The 23,043-nt window shown below is 52.7% G+C and overlaps 1 protein-coding gene across 7 annotated transcripts in view; it reads right to left on the minus strand.

Annotated features, from left to right (window-relative positions):
- Positions 1 to 15,136: 15,136 nt before the first annotated feature.
- The window catches only part of UPP1 (uridine phosphorylase 1), a 25,373-nt gene continuing 17,466 nt past the window's right edge, over positions 15,137 to 23,043 (minus strand). For all 7 annotated transcript variants that reach the window (XM_025853050.2, XM_025853053.2, XM_025853054.2 and 4 more), the window contains 6 exons: positions 21,877 to 21,994; positions 18,637 to 18,795; positions 18,146 to 18,260; positions 16,372 to 16,581; positions 16,007 to 16,153; positions 15,137 to 15,451 (listed from right to left, as the gene is read on the minus strand). In XM_025853050.2, coding sequence (XP_025708835.1) covers positions 15,294 to 15,451; positions 16,007 to 16,153; positions 16,372 to 16,581; positions 18,146 to 18,260; positions 18,637 to 18,795; positions 21,877 to 21,994 — 907 coding nt within the window. In that variant the 3' untranslated portion in view covers positions 15,137 to 15,293. The remainder of the gene's footprint in view (positions 15,452 to 16,006; positions 16,154 to 16,371; positions 16,582 to 18,145; positions 18,261 to 18,636; positions 18,796 to 21,876; positions 21,995 to 23,043) is intronic.

Raw genomic sequence — 23,043 nt, forward strand, 5'->3', positions numbered from 1 at the left:
CTCTTGCCCAGGCCAGCACTGCTTGAATGCACCTTTTCCAGCTTGGATTCCTCTCCCCAGGGCCAGGGCACTGTGCCCCAAGAGCCAACCACAGCCTCAGATGAGCGTGCCCCGGACTTGAATGGAGGAGATTACCAGACACACACTGGACTGGTCCCTTTGGAAGGTTATGGTAATGCAGGTTGAAAGTTATAATGAAAGTTATTCCGGATTTTCAGGTAAAATCGCCTCTTTGTCTCCATTAAAAAGCTTTATTAAAATTACAGACAATCGGAGATTGAGTTTCATCGTTTAAAGAACTTTCATCACCCAATTGTTTCTTATTTGATTGTAATTTCTAAGTCTTGGAGGAAAAAAAAAAAAACCAAAAACCTTGTGGGGAATTTACTTTTCTTTGGTTCTAAAATTCTATCTTGCTAATTTCAATTCTTTCTCATGGATCTGAACTCGTTTCTCTTCTTACTCTAATAGAAAAACATCATTCCGCCTTGTCTCTGAAGGGTATTTATTCAAAAGACAAGATAGGAAAATGTGGTTTTCGCCCTCCAGTGTTATCTGGTGCCCACTGAGCCAAGAAAATTTAACGAGAAATCCTCGAAAATGGACTAACAATACTGAGAAGAAAGTTGCACAAACCTGCGGCCTGAATCTCAGGGCCGTGAGTAGAATTCTCCTTGGTGCCCTCGGGAGGGAGACCTACATCAATCAGCTTCTCGCACCTGCCCATTGGCTGGAGTTGCATTTCTCCAGGAGAAACCGTGAAAGCTAATTTCTGTTTACACTGAGGCCGCGGAGTCTCGTTGTTAATTCGGGAGCAAAAGACAGCCTGACCAAACGCAAAATCCAAAATCCAAGGGAGCCACGGACTCAGGATCACCATGCTCGCGGTGTCCGGGTGAGGGCGGTAAGGGGCTGGAAATAAGGGGAAGGAAGCCTCCCATCTGGGACGGAACAACTCGGCCGCCTCTGTACCGACAGTCGCAGGCTTTCGCAAGTCCGTTTGCCCGCATCCCCTGGGGTGCTCACAAACCAACAAAGGAGGCAGGAGACAGGTGTTCTGGGCTCATTTTCCGGGTGCACACACTGAGGCTCCGCGCTTCCCGGGGTGGGCAGGGGCAGCCAGAGGGAAGCTTGCCCGCAGCCCCTCCCGGCTTCGTTCCGACTCCCTGGGGAGTCGTGCCCGCGAGCGCGCACCCGTACAGGAGCGTGCACACGCGCGCACTCCCACGAGCGAGCATCGCTGCCTCCACCGGGAAGCCCTCGGCTACGGCGCAGGACCTTGTCTGCGGGGGTCCAAACTCTTGCACAGGTTTCCCACACCCTCTCAGCTCTGCCTGCCTCGGGCCCAGACCCTCCGCAGCCAGGCCCGGCCCTCACACTCCCACCACATTTGCTCTGCAAGCCCCGCGCTCTTCCAAAACCGAGGCCACACGGCGCCAGGCCGCGCTCCGGTCCTCTCCTCCCGCCTCCCTGGCCGTCCTTCGCAGCCTCAGCCGCCCGGCCGTCGTGCTGGTCTTGAGTGCCCTGGACGTCAGGGTGCCCGGCGCCGTCTCCCTGCGCTCCGCCTGTGCGGGTGCACCTGCTCCCTGGGCGATCCCGGCCCGGGTTCGGGGCCTCGGTGCCCGTGCGCACCGCCGGCTCCCAGACCCCGGCCCCGCTGCGCCCTCTCCCCTCGCCGCTTTCCCGACGAGGACCGCCTCCCCCCCCTGCCCCCGCATCTCCGACGAGAACCACCCCCCAGGCCCCTCCCACCTCATTCCGGATGACGATGAGAAGGACGCTCCCTGGCATTCCGGACGAGGAGCACCCCCGCGCCCCTCCCCCCGCATTCCCGCAGGCCTTGGCACCACAGAGCCCCTGTCACACTGTGCCGTGGTGCCTGCATTCCCATGTGGCCTCTGGTCCCCTCCCCACGCCCCCCTGCCCCCCCCCCCCGCCCGGGGTGGCTGTGTCCTCGCGTTCCGGCCCCGGCCCCTCCCGCCCTCACTTCCAGGCTCCTCCCAGGAGCGCAGGGAGCGCGCCTCTGCTCTCGGCGCGGTCCGCCCCGCTGGGTGACTCGGTGGGCTCGCCACCCCAGTGCCCCACTGCCGTCTCTGCCAATCTCGCGCCCTGAGGGCGCAGGTTCTCTAGAAGCCTTCTGCCTCCCAGGCAGGACTTAGGGTTCTGGTTCTAGTTAGGATGGATGAAGCACATTCCACCCTACCTCTTCCACTGAGGGCAACGAAAACCTCTGGACAGAATATAAAAATCAGCTCTTGGAGAACTCTGAAAAGTAAATAAGAGCAGACAGATGGGTAGAGACGTCAGACTCGAACAATGACCCACATGGCGGTGAGCTTCCTTTTTGCTCGGGGGCGGGATGGTTCCTTCCATGTGGCCTGACTTGGAGTTTAGGGCAGCCCAAATCCTGGAAGTGTGGACAAACACAGACGGGTAAAACTCCAAAAAGGGGGACCCCTAGCCAGAGGACACGCAAAGAGATGCTGTGGCATGCGGTTCTGCTGCCTCTCGCCACCCCACTTCGGGGTCCCCGCGGGTGAGTGGTGGCGGCAGCCCCGTGGGCTCGGTTGTCTGGTGCAGAAAGTGTGCAACTGCTCAGGGACACTGCAGCCCAGCTTCCCAGCCGTGGGCACCAGGAAACGGTGAGCTGGAAACTGCTCTGTGGGCAACATCGCAGAGCAGATGGGGCCAGAGAAGGAGATCCTTTGGATCTGTGTGAGAAATCCTGGAGTCCCCCCTGAGCTGTGCATGCAGGGGATGGACAGAATTCACATAGCAGAGGCTTTAAGAACTAACCTACAAAGCAGACACTACCCAGGACCCCGACTGGTCCCTGGGGAGCACAGGTGTGAAGGTGACCAGAATAGTCCTGTAAAAAGCCTTTGAAAATTGAATGCACAACCCACAGAACATGCGACAGGACTTGCAGAGTGAGCCTAACTGGGTTAACTGCCTACTAAAACAAAACAGGGGGTCCTGGGTGGCTCAGTTGGTTCATTATCTGCCTTTGGCTCAGGTCATGATCTCAGGGTCCTGGGATGGAGCCCCGCATCGGGCTCCCTGCTCAGCGGGGAGCCTCCTTCTCCCTCTCCCTCTGTCTGCCGCTCCCCCTGTTTGTGCTCTCTCTACATCTCTCTGTCTCAAATGAATAAATAAAAACTTAAGAGGAAGGAAGGAAGGAAGGAAGGAAGGAAGGAAGGAAGGAAGGAAGGAAATGGTAAAAAAAAAAAAAAGTTGTGAAAGCATCTATCTTTAAAAATTCATGGCACTATATGCAAAACAAAACAGAACAGCCACCAGCTAGCAGGGCTCTTGTCTTATTGTTTGGGTGGCCCCAATTCTGCCCCTGGGACTCAAAGAGAGGAACCTACCCCCTGGCTTCAGAAGCAAAAGTCAGCTGTCTGTGCAGCCCCGGGACTGGGACAGGACCGGGAAGGGGTCTCCCGTGACCCCGGGCTCACGGAGAAGTAAGGAGAGGGATGTTCTGTGGCATCCATAGGGAGGGACAAGGGTCTCTTCATGAGCAGGTAACCAGCTAGACCCTCCTCGGTTTGGGCCATTGTTCTGACCCATGAGCGTGTGTCTCAATTGCCTGCAGGGCTGTCAGCCGTAGACTGTGGGTCTCGAGCACGGATTTGTTAATTCAGGAAGTCTGGGGCCTGAGGATTTGCATTTTTAACACGTTTTTAAGTATGGCTCAAGTTGGGAGTTGAGGACCCCCCGTGGAGAGTCACTGGTTCCTGTTGCCTAAGCCGCTCTGAACTCACCTGCAGGGTAGCCCGTGCTGCCGGAAGGGAACACACCTGAGTCCTCCGTGTCTCAGGGTGACTCAGCCCTTCCCCCAGGACAACGCCCTCCCTCGGTGCGGGACAAGAAGCAATTCTTAGATGGACAGAGCAGTCCCTGAGCACGCCGTCCGCGCTGGGGTGATTTAGGGGGTAGTAATCATTTTGAATTCACTTTGTGGGAGATGAAACGCTGCAGCTGAACCCCGGGGATTACCTGCTCCTACCCATTTGGCAAAGTCAACGAGAGGTTTCCACTCCCTGCGCGCTCTGCCGAGCTCTGGTTATAAAGGGGAGCCAGGCCCCCTCGAGGCGGGACCTAAATAATGACAGTCTCTCACCGAGGAGCAGGCCGTGAGCTACCAGTCCGCAGGAGGGAGGCGCCCCCTCCACGGAAGCCGGTGGAAGACTCCCGTTTAGCATGCTCTGGATAGCCCACAAGCCCCTGTCATTCCAGCGTGTCCCGTGGCTCCGTACACGAGATGTCAAGCTCTGGGTCCCGAGCCCGCTCTCCAGAGAGGGGCAGACAGCAGCGTGAACTGGACACTGCCTGACACTGCCCAGCTCACCACAGCCGCCGCGCACAAGCCCTTGGGGCTCAGACCCCTGGGCTGCGCACGTGGCCAAGGATGAAAGCACAGATGGTTTTTTTTGTTTTGTTTTGTTTTTTTAGATTTTATTAATGTACTTGACACAGAGAGAGACCACAAGCAGGGGGAGGGTCAGAGGGAGAAGCAGGCTCTCCGCGGAGCAGGAAGCTGGACACAGGGCTTGATCCCGGGACCCCGGGATCATGACCTGAGCCAAAGGCAGACACTCAACCAACCAAGCCACCCAGGCGCCCCAAAAGCACAGATGGTTTTAGCGGACAGCGAGGAACAGGTAGGGACTGGCTCAGCCGTCACAAAGGGTCCATGAAGGAGTCAACCCCACGAGCTGTCCCTGGGAACAGGGGCTTAACTCCCTAACCTGAGTCTCCTTGGTGGCTTTCTGATCCTTTTTTTTTTTTAAGGTTTTATTATTTTTTTAAGATTTTATTATTTTTTTAAAGAAGCTATCTTCTGTCTTTATTTTTTTTTAAGATTATATTTATTTATTTGACAGAGAGAGAGAGAGACAGACAGACAGCAAGAGAAGGAACACAAACGGGGGGGAGTGGGAGAGGGAGAAGCTGGCTCCCACTGAGCAGGGAGCCCGATGTGGGGCTCGATCCCAGTACCCTGGGATCATGACCTGAGCCGAAGGCAGACACTTAACGATTGAGCCACCCAGGCACCCCACGGTTTTATTTATTTTTTTTTAGAGAGAGAGCAGGGAGGAGCAGAGAGAGCATCTTCAAGCAGACTGTGTGCTGAGCACAGAGCCCGACATGGGACTTGATCCCAGGACCCTGAGATCATGACCTGAGCCGAAACCAAGAGTCGGACACTCAACCGACTGAGCCACCCAGGCGCCCCTGGTTTTCTGACCATGTGACACGAAAAGCTGGAGCCCATCTCTGAAGGAACAGAATTGGGTTCACTGTCTCTTAAAGCAAGCTTTTCCTTGATTTCATCAGTTGTCAGAGGGGAAGCTAAGATCTCATTTAGGGGCACTTTCCCGCCCTCACGGTGCATCCCTGCAGGTGGCTTGCACAGGGACAAATTGCCTCCACTGCTCAGCAACCAGACTGTTTAAATGTTCTAGTCCATATTCTGGCTCTGTAGTACATTTTAACTCAAGTCTCTTCATTAGCTGCAACGTGAATTCGTTTGGCTTTGCATTAGTTTACAACACGAGAGAAGCCTTTCCAGTTTTGCAAAATGTGTGCTGGACTGCATGCTAAAGAATTGTTAGCACTTTTCAGACAGGCAATTCATTTCAGAGGCATTTTGCAAGCAAAACTGACTCATAACTTACTCATCCTTAACTGTTTTAAAGGTATGTCACAAAAGTGCGTCATGGTCCAATACAAAAGAGAAGGGAAGAAGGAAAGGGGGAGGGAGGAGAGTGGGAGGGAGGAGGGAGGGAAGGGGGAAGAAAGGAAGGAAAGAAAGAGGGACAACATGGTCATTAGGTAGCAAAGCAGCAGAATGGGGAAGGCGAGTGTCTTCTTGCTTTCAAAGCCATCCATGACCTCTCCCGTCTGCGCCAGGGAGCTGCCCTGGGTTCATCTGGGGAGGGAGCTGCCCTGGGTTCATCTGGGGTGGTCGTTCACACCTGGCCCCTGACCTGTGTCAGGGCGGTGGGCCCGGAGTTTGAGCCTACGCCCCTCTCCCTGCTGGTGAGGGCAGCCTCTCTGCAGGGAAGGACTAGGAGCTGCAAGTCTGTAGCAAGGCCACACACCTACCCCGCCACCCGTGGGGCCATGGAAGCCACAGCCATCCACTAAGAACAAGAGAGAGGGCAGCAGGTCTGAAGACATACGGTGTGGTCCGTGCCCTCAGGGCTGTGATCATCGACCCCCGGCGGCACGTGCCTCTGGGTTCATGAAGACGCAGAAAAAGCACGCACCCCAGCCAAGCTGGGGTTACAAGGATGCATGGCCTTTTGGTGGAAGAACTTCCCAGTGGCACAGTAAGAAGGTATGACAGCTCCTGAGGGAGAATCCGGACACTTCGAAGTCAAGAGGGTTTAAGTGAGAAATAGGAAGCACTGATTAGGTCCATTTCTCCGGGTGACAAAGCCTGGCCAGCCTTAGTACCTTGTGCACCTGCCTGTCCGGCCGCGTCCCCACGCATCCCCACGCAAGTATTCAGAACCGGAGGGATTCCATGCCGGTGAATATTAACACGTTTCTGTGAATAGAATTTCCAATAGACTTCTACCCAAGTAGAAATGTGAACAGATTTGAAAAGAATCTTCTTTTTTTCCGACAGGAAGTCGATTGTGACTGACCGGGCAATAAGGATGAGTTTTGTCGTTCGGAGCTTGCACACTCTCTCTTTCTCTAAAATAAATACATAAATCTTTTTTAAAAAATAAAGGAAAGTTACAATTGGGGGTCCTGGCTGACTCAGTCGGTGGAGGGTGGGAGTTTGAGCCCCATGCCAGGTGTGGAGATTACTTAAAAAAAAAAATCCCAGGGGCGCCTGGGTGGCTCAGTTGTTAAGCGTCTGCCTTCAGCTCAGGTCATGATCCCAGGGTCCTGGGATCGAGCCCCACATCGGGCTCCCTGCTCAGCGGGAAGCCTGCTTCTCCCTCTCCCGCTCCCCCTGCTTGTGGTCCCTCTCTCGCTGTGTCTGTCTCTGTCAAATAAATAAAATCTTTAAAAAAAAAAAAATCCCAGAAATTGTATCCTTTGCCTCTGTTAAACTTATTTTATTTTTAAGGTTCTAGTAGCTATTTCATTTTTTTAAAGAATTTTTTATTCATTCATTTGAGACAGAGATACAGAGAGAGAGAGAGAGAGAGCAGGAGCACAGGGAGGGGCAGAGGAAGAAGGAGAAGCAGACTCCCCGCTGAACAGGGAGCCCAAAAGGGGGCTCGACTCGGAGCTCGATCCCAAGACCTGGAGATCGTGACCCGAGCTGAAGGCAGACGCTCAACCATCTGAGCCACCCAGACACCCCTGTTAAACTTGTGATAAAAGTTGATGTAAGCTTAAAATTTCACCAGGGGTACACAGATTTTCAAAATTACTCTCAGGAATACATGATCAAAAATTCAAAGGCCTCTGCCTTAAGGAGATTCTGCTGTAGCGACATTATAAACCTATGTGGTACTGTGCTCTAATAAAACGGCATATCTGGTCTGCATCCCAGCCCCCTCCTCGCAGAGCTTCCAAAACCCTGAGCGATAGGACTGGTTTCTGTTATTCACTCCCGTTAGGGACTGAACGTTTGTGTCCTTCCCAAATCCGTATGTTGAAACCTGCCCACCACGTGATGGTTTAGGAAGCTGGGCCCCTGGGAGGTGATCAGGGGTAGATGAGGTCATGAGGGTGGGGCCCATGATGGGATTAGTGCCCTTGCAAGATTAGGAGACCAGAACCCCCGCCCCCCGCCATGGACACTGGTTAGTGTCCTAGAGGGTCCACCTTCCATGTCAGCACCCCCCTCCCCCACCCCCGGACAGAAACCATTTGCAGCTCCACCAGAAACAGTCCCCCAGTGAGCCTGGGGCTTCACCGTGTCTGGGACACCGACCCAAGAATAACCCTCAGTCAACCCAGCCCCTTCCCTCAGAGTCCTTGTGTCATCTCTACCCCCCAGGGACATTGACAGGTCACAACACCCAACCTTGGGCCTCGTTTCCACAATCTCCATAATGACTTATAGCAAAACCTAACTTGGGGGGGCGGTTAGATACAAGACTAGAGCCCCATGCAGCTGCCCCCCTGTCTCCAGGGCTGCTTTCATGGTGCTTCTAGAGAGCTGAGTGGTCCTCCCGACTCCTCACCTGTCCGGTACCCCACAGCATTCTCCATGTTTGTGCACACTCTGCCCCTTTTGATCCTCACCCTGTAAGTCTCAACAGATCACACCAGGTGAGTCGGGTCTCTGTCCTCCTCTACCCCCCACTGCCCCCCACCCTCCCCTCCCATCCGCCTGAGCCCTCCATTCCCTCCTCTGGGCCCCTTTCCAGTTCCAGCTCCCCCAGCCCTCAGGTAAGGATGGGCCCCAGCAGGCTCCTACTGGGTCTAAAGAGCTGATTGCGACCATTGTCGAGAATTTTACCAACTAGTTAACCCCGTTCTGAAAAATTGAATTAACTCACTATGACATGTAATTACGTGAAAAAGCAGAAGTGAGAAATACTCAAAACTCATCACTTCTCAACATCTTACTGCATGTTACTGCTTTCAATCTACGTAAAATATAAATGGATATTTATATCCAGTGAATTTGTAGGAGGCAAATATTTTTTTCAAGATTTCATTTCTTTATTCGCGAGACAGAGAGAGAGAGAGAGAGAGGCAGAGGCAGAGGGAGAAGCAGGCTCCCCGCGGAGCAGGGAGCCGGATCCCAGGACCCTGAGATCATGACCTGAGCTGAAGGCAGACCTCCAACCGACTGAGCCCCCCAGGCGTGCCCTGCAGGATGCAAATATGGCGCTGTGGGTGTCTCATCCCCAATCCACTGTGTTCAGAGACTGATACTGGAGGCTTGTAATCCAACGCGGTGGGAGTACTGACACCGTGGAAACACTATAGTTGGGACTTGATTTATTGTACTATTGATGATCTAGACTGAAGAAAATGACAGCGAAGGGATGCCTGGGTGGCTCCGTCAGTTGAACGTCTGACTCTTGATCTCGGCTCAGGTCATGATCTCAAGGTCATGGGATCGAGCCCCGCACGGGGCTCCACGCTCAGTGCAGAGTCGGCTTGAGATTCCCTCTCTCCCCCGCCCCTCCCCCACACTTGCTCGCGCACACTCACTCGCTTGCTCTCTCTCTCAAATAAATAAATCAATCTTAAAAAAAGAAAAAGAAGATGATGGGGCAGTGCTAACAATACAAATTAAATGTCAAAGCCTCTCACATCTGCAGCTGTCAGCTGGTGAATAACAGAAAACCTTGAGAAAATGCTCTTCAAGGGTTTGAGGACGATTAAGTATTTAGCAGTGAAATGGCTCGTGTAGTGATGGACCAGGGGGCTCCATATATGAGTGCTAAAGATGACAGAGGTTTCGGGTTAATCAGTGTAAGTGGGGATTAGAAATCGTTTGCCAGCAGGTTGCACATTACATTCAACAATAATAAATGCGTTAAGAAGTTCGCAGATGGGACTCGACTCCATCTGTCAAGCCAGGGGTGCATCGAAACCCCACGGTGGCTAAGATTTCAGTGATAGCATTCTGTGAGAACCAGAAATTTACACTAGGGATCGTTGCATATTTTTGTTACTATTTCTAATTTGTATGTGACACGTTCTTGATGTAGGGAAGATGTTAGGGATCGAAGCCGATGGCCAAGAAAGAATGCTTGAGACGTCTTTGGTGCAAAAAGGTGGTTTAGTTAAAGCACATGGAGAGGACCCGTGGGCAGATAGAGCCGCACGGGGGGTCATGAGGGGTGGCCCATTATATAATCTCAAGTTGGGAGGGGGGTATAGCGTGAGTCTCTGAAGAATTTTCGAAGCAAGGTTTCCAGGACCTCGAGGAGGCTAATTATTGTTGGGAAAAGATCATTTATTACCGTCTAATAAAACCCTAGTCATGAGACCCTTCAGATGTAGATCGGTGGGCCATATGCTTGGGATGATTGCCAACACATATCTTCAGGGCTTTAGAGATAAAGGAAATTTTTAAAGGAATTTTTATATGTTAAAGTAGACTTACAGGATCCTGGTGAGGCCGGTTGTTGGTGGGGGGCGGGTTCGGGCTAGGATTGCCTTTTGCCCTTAGCAAAGTATTAAGGCATCGAGGCAGTTGAATCCCTAGAGGAATGTCACTCTGCTTCTTTCAAGGACTTGTCAGTGGGCTGTAGGTAGTAAGGAAATATAATAATTTCTCCTCTGCCTTTGTGTCCCACTAATCAGGTATAATGTATGATAAACACAAACTTATTTTTTATTAAAGATTTTATTTATTTGTCAGAGAGAGAGAGAGAGAGATCGGGAGCACAAGCAGGGCAAGCAGCAGAGGGAGAGGGAGAAGCACTCCCCACTGAGCAGGGAGCCCGATGCAGGACTCCATCCCAGGACCCTGGGATCGTGACCTGAGCCGAAGGCAGACGCTTCACCGACTCAGCCACTCAAGTGTCCTTAAACACAGACTTATATACACACAAGATTTTTGGAGAAAAGATCGAAATACAGAGAATTTAGTAATTGTCCAAAGTCAGATAAAGCGACTTTGGAGGAAAGGAGACATTCCATTACAAAGAGAGGGCTTTGAGCGTGAGCAGGACGCTTGCACACACTTGACCCACCTTTTACAGGGGGTGTGACTGTGTCTCTCTTGAGCCCAGGTCAGCGCCCTGTGCAGTGACAGCACACTACCTCACGGGGTCCCGTGCGGGTCACCCAACTCCTGTGAGCGCCGGTACCCGCGTGGGAAATCCACACGGCCCCTCCCCGTCAAAGCTGGGGGCTCCGCTGGCCCCTGGCCCCCACTACAGCCTGGGGAGGGTCCAGAGCAGTGGACAGAGGGTCGCAGGGCTCCCCAGTTCCATCCTCCTCCAGGGGACCTGGGATCTGTCTGACGCAAAACCAGACTGGCAGGCCGACCCCTCCCCATTCCCACAAACGAGTTCCAGATTTTCTTCCCAGGACAGGGAGGGGGACACCCATACAAATGGAGATTTCCCTGATGGACGGAAATTTCCCTCACAAAAGGCCAAGTTCTACTCTGTTTTCTACTCTGTTTTCAGAGCTTCCCCTGCCTCTGCCGTTTGTTTCTCCATCGTTAGGCCGGAGGGGCACGTTTTGGGGTGGCCCCCCCGTGCCACCTTCGCAGACAAGCCGACGCCCATTCAGGTCTCTCTAGGAATGGAGACAGAGGGCATCTCTCTGGACGTCGCATCAGGTCCAGTGGGCACCTCACGTAGGGACCCCCTTGCCGCACCTGCTAAACCCTCCACAGGGGGGCAGCTCACCGCCTCCGAGAAAGGCAGGTCCTTGGCTGAATGTCCACACTGCGGCCGGTAAATGCCATCCCTTGCTCAAGCGCACGACCTCTGGGAGACTGAGTACAAACCTGTCCCAGGAAGAGGGGCATTTAGAGACCGTCCTGCAAACACGGGGAGCCCAGCCGCGGACTGCCACGGGCCAGGGTCGGATCTTCCGGACTCCCTCTCCTAGGGACCGTGTCAGGGCTTTATTAACACGGAGGGCGCCTGGCGGGCTCAGTCGGTAGAGCACGTGACTTGCTCTCAGGGTCGTGAGTTCAAGCGTAGCGCCTACCTAAAATAAAATATTTTTTTTTAAAAATTGGAGTAGCCACGCCACCTCCAGAAGGGACAAGGCGTGAGAAGGCAAACTACAAAGGAGGGTCAACCTACTGACAAGTGTCCCTCAGCTTCCTTCATGGAGATAAAACTGTGCCCAAGTGGTTTTTCAAAGAGGTAAACATAGAAATGCCATATGACCCAGCCACTCCACTCCTAATACACCCTCAAAAGAATTAAAGCGAGGGCTGGGACGGCTATCTGCACACCCGTGTTCACAGCAGTGCTGTAAGAGGCAGGAGGTGGATATAACCCACGCGTGCATCGACGGATAAAGGGATACACAAATGCACATACCTACAAGGGAACATCATCTCGTCTTAAGAAGGAATGAGATTTTGATCTATGCCGTCACGTGCGTGGACCTCGAAAACAGCGAGATCTATGCCGTCACGTGCGTGGACCTCGAAAACAGCGAGATCTATGCCGTCACGTGCGTGGACCTCGAAAACAGCGAGATAAGCCAAACGATTAACAACAACAAAAACAGACAAATACTCTATGATTCCACCCTCATGAGGGACCTAGAACAGGCAAATTCATAGAGATGGAGAGTCGATTCGCCGTTCCCAGGGGCTGGGGGCAAAGGGAAAGAATTTGTGTGTGTGGGCACAGAGCTCGGTTGGGGATGAGGAAAGATTTCTGGGCGCAGAGAGTGCTGATGGTAGCACAACACTGCGAAATTAATGCTGCTGAATTATGCGTACGGATGATTACAATGCAGATATTACGTTAGGTATATTTCACCGCAACAAAAGAGAGAAAATAAAAGCGAGCCCGGAGCGTGGATGTACCATCGGCTGTTCTGTGAACCCCCACGTCCCACACGAGGTGACTGGGGCTCAGACAGATGGACCCAGCCGCGAGATCCCATCACAAGGACGAGGCAAGAAAAGCAAAAACGGGAGCCCTTGTCCCAATCCAGAGCCGCCTTCTCTCTCTGCCACGTTTCTTACTGGATGAGCAGTAAATAGATTTCCTTCTGTAGGAAAAAAAAAAAAAAAAATGGGGGCTCCGTAGGAAACTCTGCGTCATCTGCAGCACACCCTTCCTTCCTGGCCACCTGCTCTGTGACCCTGCCTGGCACCCTCGGCCTGCCTCCCCTCCCCCCGCCACCCATGGAGAGATCGGAGCAACTTCTCCCCAGGGCCTCCTGCGGGACAGCCGCTCCCCGGGCCCCGCAATGCACCTGTTTCAACATCCCCCTGCGCTCTCCTGGAGCAGCATGTGCTTCTCCCATTCTCTGAACCCTTTATTTATTTTTTAAACTTTATTTATTTTAAGTGATCTCTACACCCAACGTGGGGCTCGAACTCAGGACCCCGAGATCCAGAGTCATGAGCTCCACCTGCTGAACCACCCAGATGCCCCCCATTCTCTGAACCCTTGAGAATATCTGCCCCGTCCCCTCAGGCAAGTGAAATGCAGTCTTTATTCTTATGCCTGTGGGAGAGTCATGATTTTATTTTTTCCTGAAAATTCTCTTTGTCACTGCGGGTGGCACAAGGAGGGTGCAGCTGAGAGGCTGGGGGGGTGGGCGGGGCTTCCTGGGCCCAAATTAGATAGTCGGGTACGATTCTAGCTCGCTGACTGTGCCCCATGGATGTGTCGTTTTCTGAGACATCATGATACAGTTTCCACTGTGGCTGTACCTTTTTTAACTTGGACTTTTTTTAACCATGAGGGGAGTCACATCACCTCCGGGTCTGGGGAGGCTGGAAAGCCCTTGGGCCCTAGTTGCACAGCCCACACCTGTCCCAGAGAGTCAGCGTCTTCAGAGACTGTCTGCACCCCCAACTCCTACACCAGCCCTGGGGCTGGGGTGCCCGCACTCCCTCGTACCAGGGGGTGGAGCAAGGCAGGGAGACCAAGGCACAGCTAAGCACAGCCACGGTGGAGGGAGAACTTCAGAAGGCAGGTCAGCTACCCCATCCCGGGCCCCTGACAATGGCGGAGGTCACTCCTAAGACAGTGGTCAAGGATCCCCCAGTTGCCACGTGGGTGGTGGTGGAGAAGCACAATGTTGCAGGAAAAGCAAAGTGGGGACAGGAGCAGGTACGTCCTGCCAGGAGCTGCCTCAAGGCTCTTCACCTGCAGCTCCTGGCACTCCTCAGGCCGGAGGGGGACGGTGTTCTCATGCTGCAGATGAGTGAGCTCCAGCCAAGTGCCCGCGCCTCTGCGTGTGAGCACCGAGCCTGTTGGCTTGTTTGGGGTTTGCGGTTTCTTTCTTTTTATTTATTTATCTATCTATTTATTTAAGATTTTATTTGATTTATTTGAGAGAGAGAGAGAGAGAGAGAGAGAGAGAGAGAGAGAGCATGGGTGGGGGGAGAGACAGAGGGAGAAGCAGACTCCCCGCTGAGCAGGGAGCCCGAAGTGGGACTCCATCCCAGGACCCTGGGATCATGACCTGAGCCGAAGGCAGGCGCTTAACTGACTGAGCCGCCCAGGCGCCCCGCACCTCAAGTATTTAAAACAGAATTGAATACCCGAAATTAGCCACATTGATGCAAAAGTGTGAAGTCACCTGGGACAAACAGAAGCCAGGGATGTCCCAAGACCCGAGCACCCCTGGGATGGGGGGGCCGGGACACCCCAGAAGGGGTGGCTGCCACTGCCGGGAGACAGGAGGACACTCTGGATTCTCCCTGCTGGTACCCTCAGCATCGCAGCCAGGGCCACTTCTGTGACCGACTCCAGAAGGACCCTAGGGGACGTGCACACCGGCGCACCTTGCAGGAGAGCCTGAGCCCAATGCACCAGGGAGGACGAGCCGCACAAGGGGCCTTGGAGCCAGGATGTGTCATTCCCACCTGCAGGTGCTTGGACCCAGACCCACCTAGCCAGCAGTCATCACTGTGTGATACTCAGCCATGGCATGTTCCAGAAGGGTATATACTTAAGTGCATTTATGTCTCAAATTCCTGCTTCTTTGGTCATCTCTCACTACACAGTGGTGAAGGAATTCCAAAAATATATTAGGAAATGAGTTCTTGTGGAACTATAGTTGGATTTCCTGCTTAGTGATGTGAAATCTGACAACCACGAGAATTGAAAAGTCTGAAAATTTTCTCTGGAAATATTTCAAATATTCGGGGAACATCCTTACACAGAACCCACCCTGGGCTAATGTGGTCAAAAACACTCCAAGGAAGCTTTTAGAAAAATCTTCTGTGTTGTTAATGCAGGATTCTCAGCCTCTGAAATGCAACCCAATTCCCTAAATTCTTATGTAAAGTGTGCATGAAGATATACAAAAGGAGATTTTTTTTTTTTTACAGATTTTATTTATTTATTTGACAGAGCGAGAGAGGGAACACAAGCAGGGGGAGTGGGAGAGGGAGAAGCGGGCTCCCCGCTGAACAGGGAACCCGATGCGGGGCTCGATCCCAGGACCCTGGGACCATGACCTGAGCTGAAGACAGACGCCTGAGGACTGAGCCACCCAGGCGCCCCACAAAAGGAGATTTCGATGGTGATTCTTTTTTAAGCTTATTTATTTATTTAAGTAATCCCTGCGCCCAGTGTGGGGCTTGAGCTCAGGACTCGGACATCTCAAGAGCCGCATGCTCTCATGACTGAGCAGGCCGGGCACCCGATAGTGACTTAATGTGCAGCAATCATAACGGCGCGTCTTTAGAGGTTCAGGGGGTTTTGGGCGGCCGCGAGGCGCTTCTTGATGAAGTGGCTCACCAGGCGTTGTGGCCGTTGCTGGTACTCGACCAGCACCTCGTGGGGGCTGCTGACCTGGTCCCCCTCCAGGCGGTTGAGCAGAGTGACACACACCACGGCCACTGCAGAGAGCAAACGCCGCGTCATGGCGAAGCACCGGCTTTCCAGCTGAATTCCCCAAGACAGGCAAGGCGTCCCCTCGGTGTCCCGCAGGCCTGCCTTGTTCTCGCCTGATTCCTGCCAGCCTTCCCCTCGAAAGCAGCTTTCAAGCAAGTCCCTTGAAAGCCCGGTGTCCAGGAATTCTGGAAGGGGGCAGTGGACCCCGAAGGCGAGCCTAGGAACTCGGGGGTGGATTAACCCCAAACCAGAAATCTAAGGGGCTTTGAAAGCAGGCTCCCAGCAGCGTTGGGAGCCTCCTGACCTGACTGGACGTGGGTCTTTCTCATCCTACTTTGTGCATGCAAAGCCACTGCACAGCCACTGAGGACCCGGCCCAGGACGGTGTGACAGTCAAAGGTGTCCGAGCATAGGACTGGACAATGCCACCCCATCCAGAAACTTGCCTTGGGGGAGGGTGGGTGGAAAGCAGCCGCGGCTGGCGGGTGGTGAGTGCTGGGTGATGGGGGCGGGAGGAGGATCTGGACGGGGCCCCGGTGACCAGATGCTCGCCTGCCTACCTGGGATGCTACATGCACCACATATGGCTGCCAAGACCGAAGACTCCATCTCGATGTTGCAGATGCCAGCCGAGTGGGCTGCCTGCAAGTACTTCTGCTTGTCCTTCTCTGTGTAGGAGCAGAGGGCGCCGTCCAGACGGCCTTGCCCTGAAGACACATGGACATGTGCCAACGTTGACCTGGGTGTGCTCCCCACGTGCACACAGTAAGTACCTGCTACATGCCAGGCCTGTGCTACCCACCAGGACGCAGGGACACTTCGGATCCCTCTGGGCCCTGCCCACCCATAAGCAGAGCACTCAGGGCACCATGGAAACCCGGAAGAGACGGGAGCCCCGGGCAGGATGGAGACCCCTCCCTGTCACCTTCATAGAAGTCTGAGGTGCACATGGTGTTCCCTATGACCGTGGGGAACTCCAGCAGATCCAAAGCACACTGCATCAGCTCCTGCGCGAGCTCCTCATCCAGGTGCGTCCTCTGAACCACCCGCTTCCCCAGGACCACCTGCTCGAACACCGGCTCGAAGGAGGCATCCACCGCCTGCCGGGTAATGACCACAGAGCCAGGCTTCAGACCTGAGGAGAGAAGCAGGTGTTGTGACCATCCAGGGCAGGTGAGGAGGGCACCGCAGAGCGCACACAGAGAGGAAAATGACCCGTCTACGCACCAAAATACCGGGACACCCAGTACTGTTCTAAAAGGCAATCGTTAAGGATCCATTTTCTGCATCAAATTCTTTTTTCTGATGATAGAAGTAATGCATAAGGCTTGCAGAGAGCACGGAAGAGAAAAGAGCAAAGAGAACGGAACTGCTGGGGACCCCCTGTCCCTGTTACATGTACCACGTCCTCCAGTCCTTGCTGATTTTAACTGACACGCCACCGCTCAGGCGGCCACGGTGTGCTTACCTGGTCCCCGCTTTGTGCTTTTTCATTATTTACGATTTCAAAAAACTGCAGAAGTAGAAGAGTCTAAGGAACCCCTGTGCACCCCAAACCCAGCTCCAGCACCTCCCGACTCCCAGCAGATCCCACCTTCCTTTGATCCCTGCGATACTAGGGTTCCACTTCCCAAGTTTCCTGGGCATCCCCTCCTGGGGCATTTTCACATTTGTAGGGACATCACTCTGCTCCTATTCTTTGATCTTCTAATAACTTTGTGTGGGATGTGACCATGAGCCTTTCCAAATACTTACCTGAAAGGGAAGTTGGGTTTCTTAAACATTTAGGAAGCAGGGACGAGGAAGCTAGGGGATGGTTCTAGAGTCCCCCCATCAGCCGTTTCCATGAAATGTGACAAAGCATGTCCTGGCCCCCTGTGGATTTATCTGGACTTTTCTCTCCCGGGCTGCTTTGGTCCCTGTTCTGGTCAGTGGAGTTGCTCCCACCCTGGGGCTTAACCTGCAGGGTGCTCGGCTGCTGGCTCTCATTCCTTCACGAGCCTGGGGATGTCACGCCCCTTCTGCTGTCCTCGTCACCCTCAAGGTGGGGCGTGTGAGCCCCTCCCAGGGGGGCCAGGAACCGGACAGCTCTGAGCCCCCCCAGGGGGGATTGTCAGAGTCAGAGAGCCGGCAGCTTCCGTAAAGCAAATGTGCCCTGGGCTTTCTCACTGCATCCAGTCCCCTCTTTGCTCTCTCTATGGCTTTCAGAGACAAAACAAAACGACACGCTCAGGATCAGCCTGGGGACCCTTTAGGCACCTTAAGGACACTTAACTTTGTGTTCCATCTCTCTCTTTGATTTTCCTGTCGGTTTTCTCCTACGGTGGTTCGAATCCTTGCAGGAATAGGGAGGTGCGGAGGAAGGAGAGAGGCAGAGAAGCGGTTAGAAGGAAGGGAGAGAGGCAGGCAGGCAGACAAGGAGGCTCCGAGCACATCACCCCGAGAGGACAAGGCTCTGCAACACCGGGCCCCGCACCTCTCCGCAACCTACTTCTGGGGGCTGGGTTGGGAGAATTGGCTGGATGAAAAGTAACAAAACGAGCTTCTTTTCATGCCTCCTGCTAATGAGCTTCCTCGGACAAAGCCGGGTAGAAGCTCCGAGTACCCAAGCCTGCCCTGCACGGGGCCTGCCCGCAGGGAGGCTCCAGGTCCTCGTGTGCGGGATGCTGGCCCCGGGCGGAGGTCTTGTGCACACTTACCGATCCCGCCAGACGTGCCGATGCGGATGACGGTGACATCCGAGCAGTGGGCGTGGTAGAGCAGCTTGATGAGCTCGTGCAGCATGATGGAGGTGGAGGGGATGCCTATGCCGTGCTGGAACCAGGGAGAAGCGCCCACATTATGTCAGGGTGGGGGTGCCTCTGGGCATGTCAAACTGGCAGTCAGACAAGATGGACGTCCAAACATCACTTTGGGAGGTGCCAGAGTTTGCACAAAGCTCACGTGCATAGCCGTGACACAGTTCGCTACCCCGAGGCTCAGTGGGGAAGCAACAACCTGCTCCCGTTATCTGGAGCTGAATACCGTCTCTGCACCCCGGAGCGCTCTGAATGGTTGCTCGCTGTGCCCACTCTGACACAGCTGTTGGACACAGGTGTTGAGGGGACCCGGGCCGTGGGTGCAGAGGGCAGGCCGGGGAGGGTGCTGGCAGAGCCCGAGGCCCGAGCCCAGCGCCAGGGCAGGTACTCACGCTGACAGACAGCACGGGGCCCACTTTGAACATGGCGTAGCGGTCGGTCCCCCTGCAGATGTTGGGATACTCTGCACCTGGGTGGTCAAGGCCCAGCTCCTTGGCCATGTATTTGGCGAAGGCCTCCATCCGGGTAGGGCTTCCCCCGACACACACGAACTGCGGCCAGAGAACAGAGCCCCGTCAGGCACAGCGCACCGTCTTCATAGCAGGGGTCCCTCCAAGGGGGGCCCCCAGCAAACATCAGCATCACCTAAATGTTGCGGGAAATGAAGGTCCCTGGCCCCAGCCCAGAGCTACTGCGCCTGGGGAGCCCTGTTATGGGTGCTTCTGTGAGTGATTCAGATTCAGACACTGGTGATTTGGATGCTCACCCAGTTTGAAAGGCACTGACTGGGTCATGGGATCACTGCTCCATGCACGAGGCCCCTGTGTAATCCATCCCACACAACCCAGGAAAACCAGACCCTTGCTCTCTCTCTGGGGAGGAAATTCCAGGTTCTGTCCATCATGTGCACAGCTCGGTCGGCGCCTGGAGGGAGCCTAGGTTTGGGATAAAATGATGTGGACTCCTCGCTGTGCGAGCAGGACCCCACAGCCCCTCTGTAAGATGCGCTTCTAACACACACCTCCCCAGCCGTCCAAGAGCCAGATGGCCACAGTGTAGAAAGAGCCAGGGGCCCAGTGGGGGCTGGGGAACTGGGAGCTATCACAGGGGTAGGTGGCTCTCAGAGACGGAAAACCTTTCATCTGCAAAGTGCCACATACAATAACTTATTTTTCATTTTGTTTTACCCAAGAGGGAAATGTACATAAGCCAGTTTTAAGGAGTTTGATGATGAAAGAATGATTCATCTCTAAACATGACAAACAGGGGCGCCTGGGTGGCTCAGTTGTTAAGCGGCTGCCTTCGGCTCAGGTCATGATCCCAGGGTCCTGGGATCGAGCTACGCATCGGGCTCCCGGCTCCTCTCCCACTCCCTCCTGCCTGTGTTCCCTCTCTCGCTGTCCCTCTCTGTCAAATAAATAAATAAATAAAATCTTTAAAAATAAATAAATAAATAAAATAAACATGACAAACAACATTTCCATAGCCTAGAAAAAATTTTAGGTTAAATTCTAATGCATGGAAAGCAAATAAATTAAGACCACAATGCACAGCAAAGGAAACCATCAACTCAATGACAAAGCTACTGAGTGGGAAACGATGTTTGCGTATAACATGTCTGATAGGAGTTACTATCCAAAACATAAAAAGAACTTATACAACTCAACAGCGAAAAAAACAAACAAACAAATAATCTGATTTTTAAAAATGACCTGCATAGACATTTCTCCAAAGAGGACAACCAGATGGCCAACAGACACATGAAAAGATGCTCCCCATCACTGATCATCAGGGAAATGCAGATCAAAACCACAATGAGATGCCACCTCACACCTGTCAGAATGGCTAAAATCAGCAACACAAGAAATGACAAGTGTTGGCGAGGATGCGGAGAAAGGGGAACACCCCATGCACTGTTGGTAGGAATGCAAACTGGTGCGGCCACTCTGGACAACAGTATGGAGGGTCCTGAAAAAATTAAAAATAGGACTACCTTATGACCTAGTATTTCTACTACTGGGCATTTACCCAAGGAAAATGAAAATACTAATCAAGAAGTGATATGCAGTCCTATGTTTATTGCAGCATTATTTACAACAGCCAAGATATGGAAGCAGCCCGTGTGTCCACTAATTGATGGACGGATACAGAAGATGCATGTGTGTATATGTGTGTGTGTGTGTGTGTGTGTGTATGTACGCACACACACACACAGAGGAATATTACTCAGCCATAAAAAAAGAATGACATTTGCCATCTGCAACGACGTGGATGGAGCGAGAGGGTATAATGCTAACTGAAATAAGTCAGTCAGAGAAAGACAAACACCAGAGGATTTCGCTCACATGTGGAATTTAGGAAACAAAACTAACTAAGAAAAAAGAGACAAAGGGAAAAACAGACTCTTAAATACAGAGAACAAACTGGTGGTTGCCAGGGGCGCCTGGGTGGCTCAGTGAGTTAAGCATCTGCCTTCGGCTCAGGTCATGGTCCCAGGATCCCGGGATCGAGTCCCACATCGGGCTCCCTGCTCAGCGGGGAGTCTGCTTGTCTCTCTCCCTCCGCCACCCCCTCACCCTGCTCCTGTTCTCTCTCTCTCTCCCCCCCAGACTGGTGGTTGCTAGAAGGAAAAGGGTAGATGGAAGAGCCAAAGAAATAAAGGGGATTAAGAGATACCAACTTGCAGTTGCAAAATACATGGGTCATGGAGATACAAAGTACAGCAGAGGGAGTATACTCAGTAGGATGGGAATGACATTGTTTGCTCACAGATGATGATTACATTATCCTGGTGAGCACTGAGCAATGCATGGAAGTGCTGAATCGCTATATTGTGTGCCTGAAATGAATATTAGACCGTATATTAGTTATACCTCAATTAGCAAAATACTACGAGCTATAAGCAACCAGAGTAAATCCAAGAAGAACACATGGGCATTTGTCTCACGGTTTGAAATGAACGCGACGGCCGCTGGGACAGTCACTGGTTGTTTCGATTTTGAATCTAAACATTAGTGCATCTGTACCCACAGGGATCAGACATTTCAAAAGTCCTGTGCCAGGATAAACCAGCCAGCCCTGAGGAACTCAGGACTCTGGGGGGTGGGGGGGGGAAGGACTAGAAGCAAAATAAGCCATTACAAAAAAGATAAATACACACACCTTAAATCACAAACAGACACATGTAATTACTCACTTATTATTATCCCTTGCTCCTCTACAGAATGTTCTGTGTCCCCTTTTTCCTTTTCTCTCAGTGGGGCATTCAGAAATTTATTGTATTAGTTCCCATCACACGCTGAATTTATAAGAGATTATTTAGGGACCAGTATGGCAGAACTTAGAGGAGTTTTCTTTCACTCATTAGTTTACATATTTTAAAAGTAACAATTTGCAAAAATCTGATGAAGATATAACTTTGTTTTTTTAAGATTTTATTTTTAAGTAATGTCCACACCCAACCTGGGGCTCGAACTCACGACCCCAAGATCAAGAGTCTCATGCCAGCCAGGTGCCCCCTTGGTGACAAGACAACTTGGTGACCTGGTCCTCTGCCGCCCAGTCTGCCCATATCTTCTACGAGGAGGCTGATCTTAAGACAAAGCCCCAGGATCGAAAGCCCGGTTTTTTACCTTCACATCTCCGAACATCGCAGGGAAATCATGCGTGCTGGTGCTGAGGCTGAAATGGTACAGGACATCTTCTTGCATCGCTGCTACATTTGGGTTGGTGGGTTGTACAAGGTGGTCACTGTTACAAAACAGGAAGGTGAAAGGTTTAGGGAGCACCGGCGCCCAGGGGCCACCGTAACAGAGGTGCCCGGTGTCAGCGAGATGCGTGCGGCACGTCGTGGGGTGGGACAGGCCACCCCGGCCCACAAGCACTCCCACTTCCCTTTCTCCATTCTGCCCCCTCCTCCTCCCCCGTAGCCCCATCTCACACCCCAGGCCCCTGTTTGGAGGCTGATCAGAAAGAGCTCAGAGGAGCACAAGAAAGTACAAAGATCAAGATGCTAAATAGAAAGAGTGTAGTAGGCTCCCCAACTCCATTTCATTCGACACATGACCTTGGCTTTATTTTGAAAACAATACATCACATAGAAAATACGGATGGAAATACAAGAAAAAGAATTGCCTCTAGTTCCCCCTTCCAGAGATCACCTTTCCAGTCTGTACACCTTGCATTTAAGTATTCTTGCCTTGTTGCATTAGCCAGTGCTTCCGTGTGATGTCCAGTGGGAGGGAGATAAGACATCTTTCCATTTTGGTTTTCTTTTCAGTGCTTTTCACTTTCAACTTGAAAGTGTGTGTGGCTCCCATTATTATTTCTACTGGACAGCACACCACTGGCCTAGGGTCAGCAAACTTCTTTCCATTAAAGGCCTGAGAGTGAATATATTTGGTTTTGCAGGTCACAGGAGCCCCGTCACAACTCAACCCAGCTGTTGTCACGTGGAAGGGACCACAGACAACATGCAGGTGAGTGGGGTTGTGTTCCAATAAAACTTTATTTACACTGCATCTCCAGCTTGCCACCCTTACATGCACCTCCTTCGACATCTATGCCTGACTGACTCCCACGGGCAGCGGGGCTCCCCCAAACCCTGGCCTGCCGGGCCGCAGGGGTGCAGAGACACGTATGGATCCCTGAGTCAGGGCACTCGGGACCTTCTTGTTCTTCCTTCTGAGTGTGACTTTCTGTCCAGAACCCACTGATCTGTTTCTTCTTCAATCTAACTTGAAAGAAAGAAAAGAAAAAGAAAGAAAGGAAGAAAGAAAGAAAGAAAGAAAGAAAGAAAG

This window comes from Callorhinus ursinus, unplaced genomic scaffold, assembly GCF_003265705.2.
Source record: "Callorhinus ursinus isolate GAN/ISIS: 27379988/994484 unplaced genomic scaffold, GSC_fseal_2.0 scaffold60, whole genome shotgun sequence".
In the NCBI taxonomy this organism is placed as follows: Eukaryota; Metazoa; Chordata; class Mammalia; order Carnivora; family Otariidae; genus Callorhinus; species Callorhinus ursinus.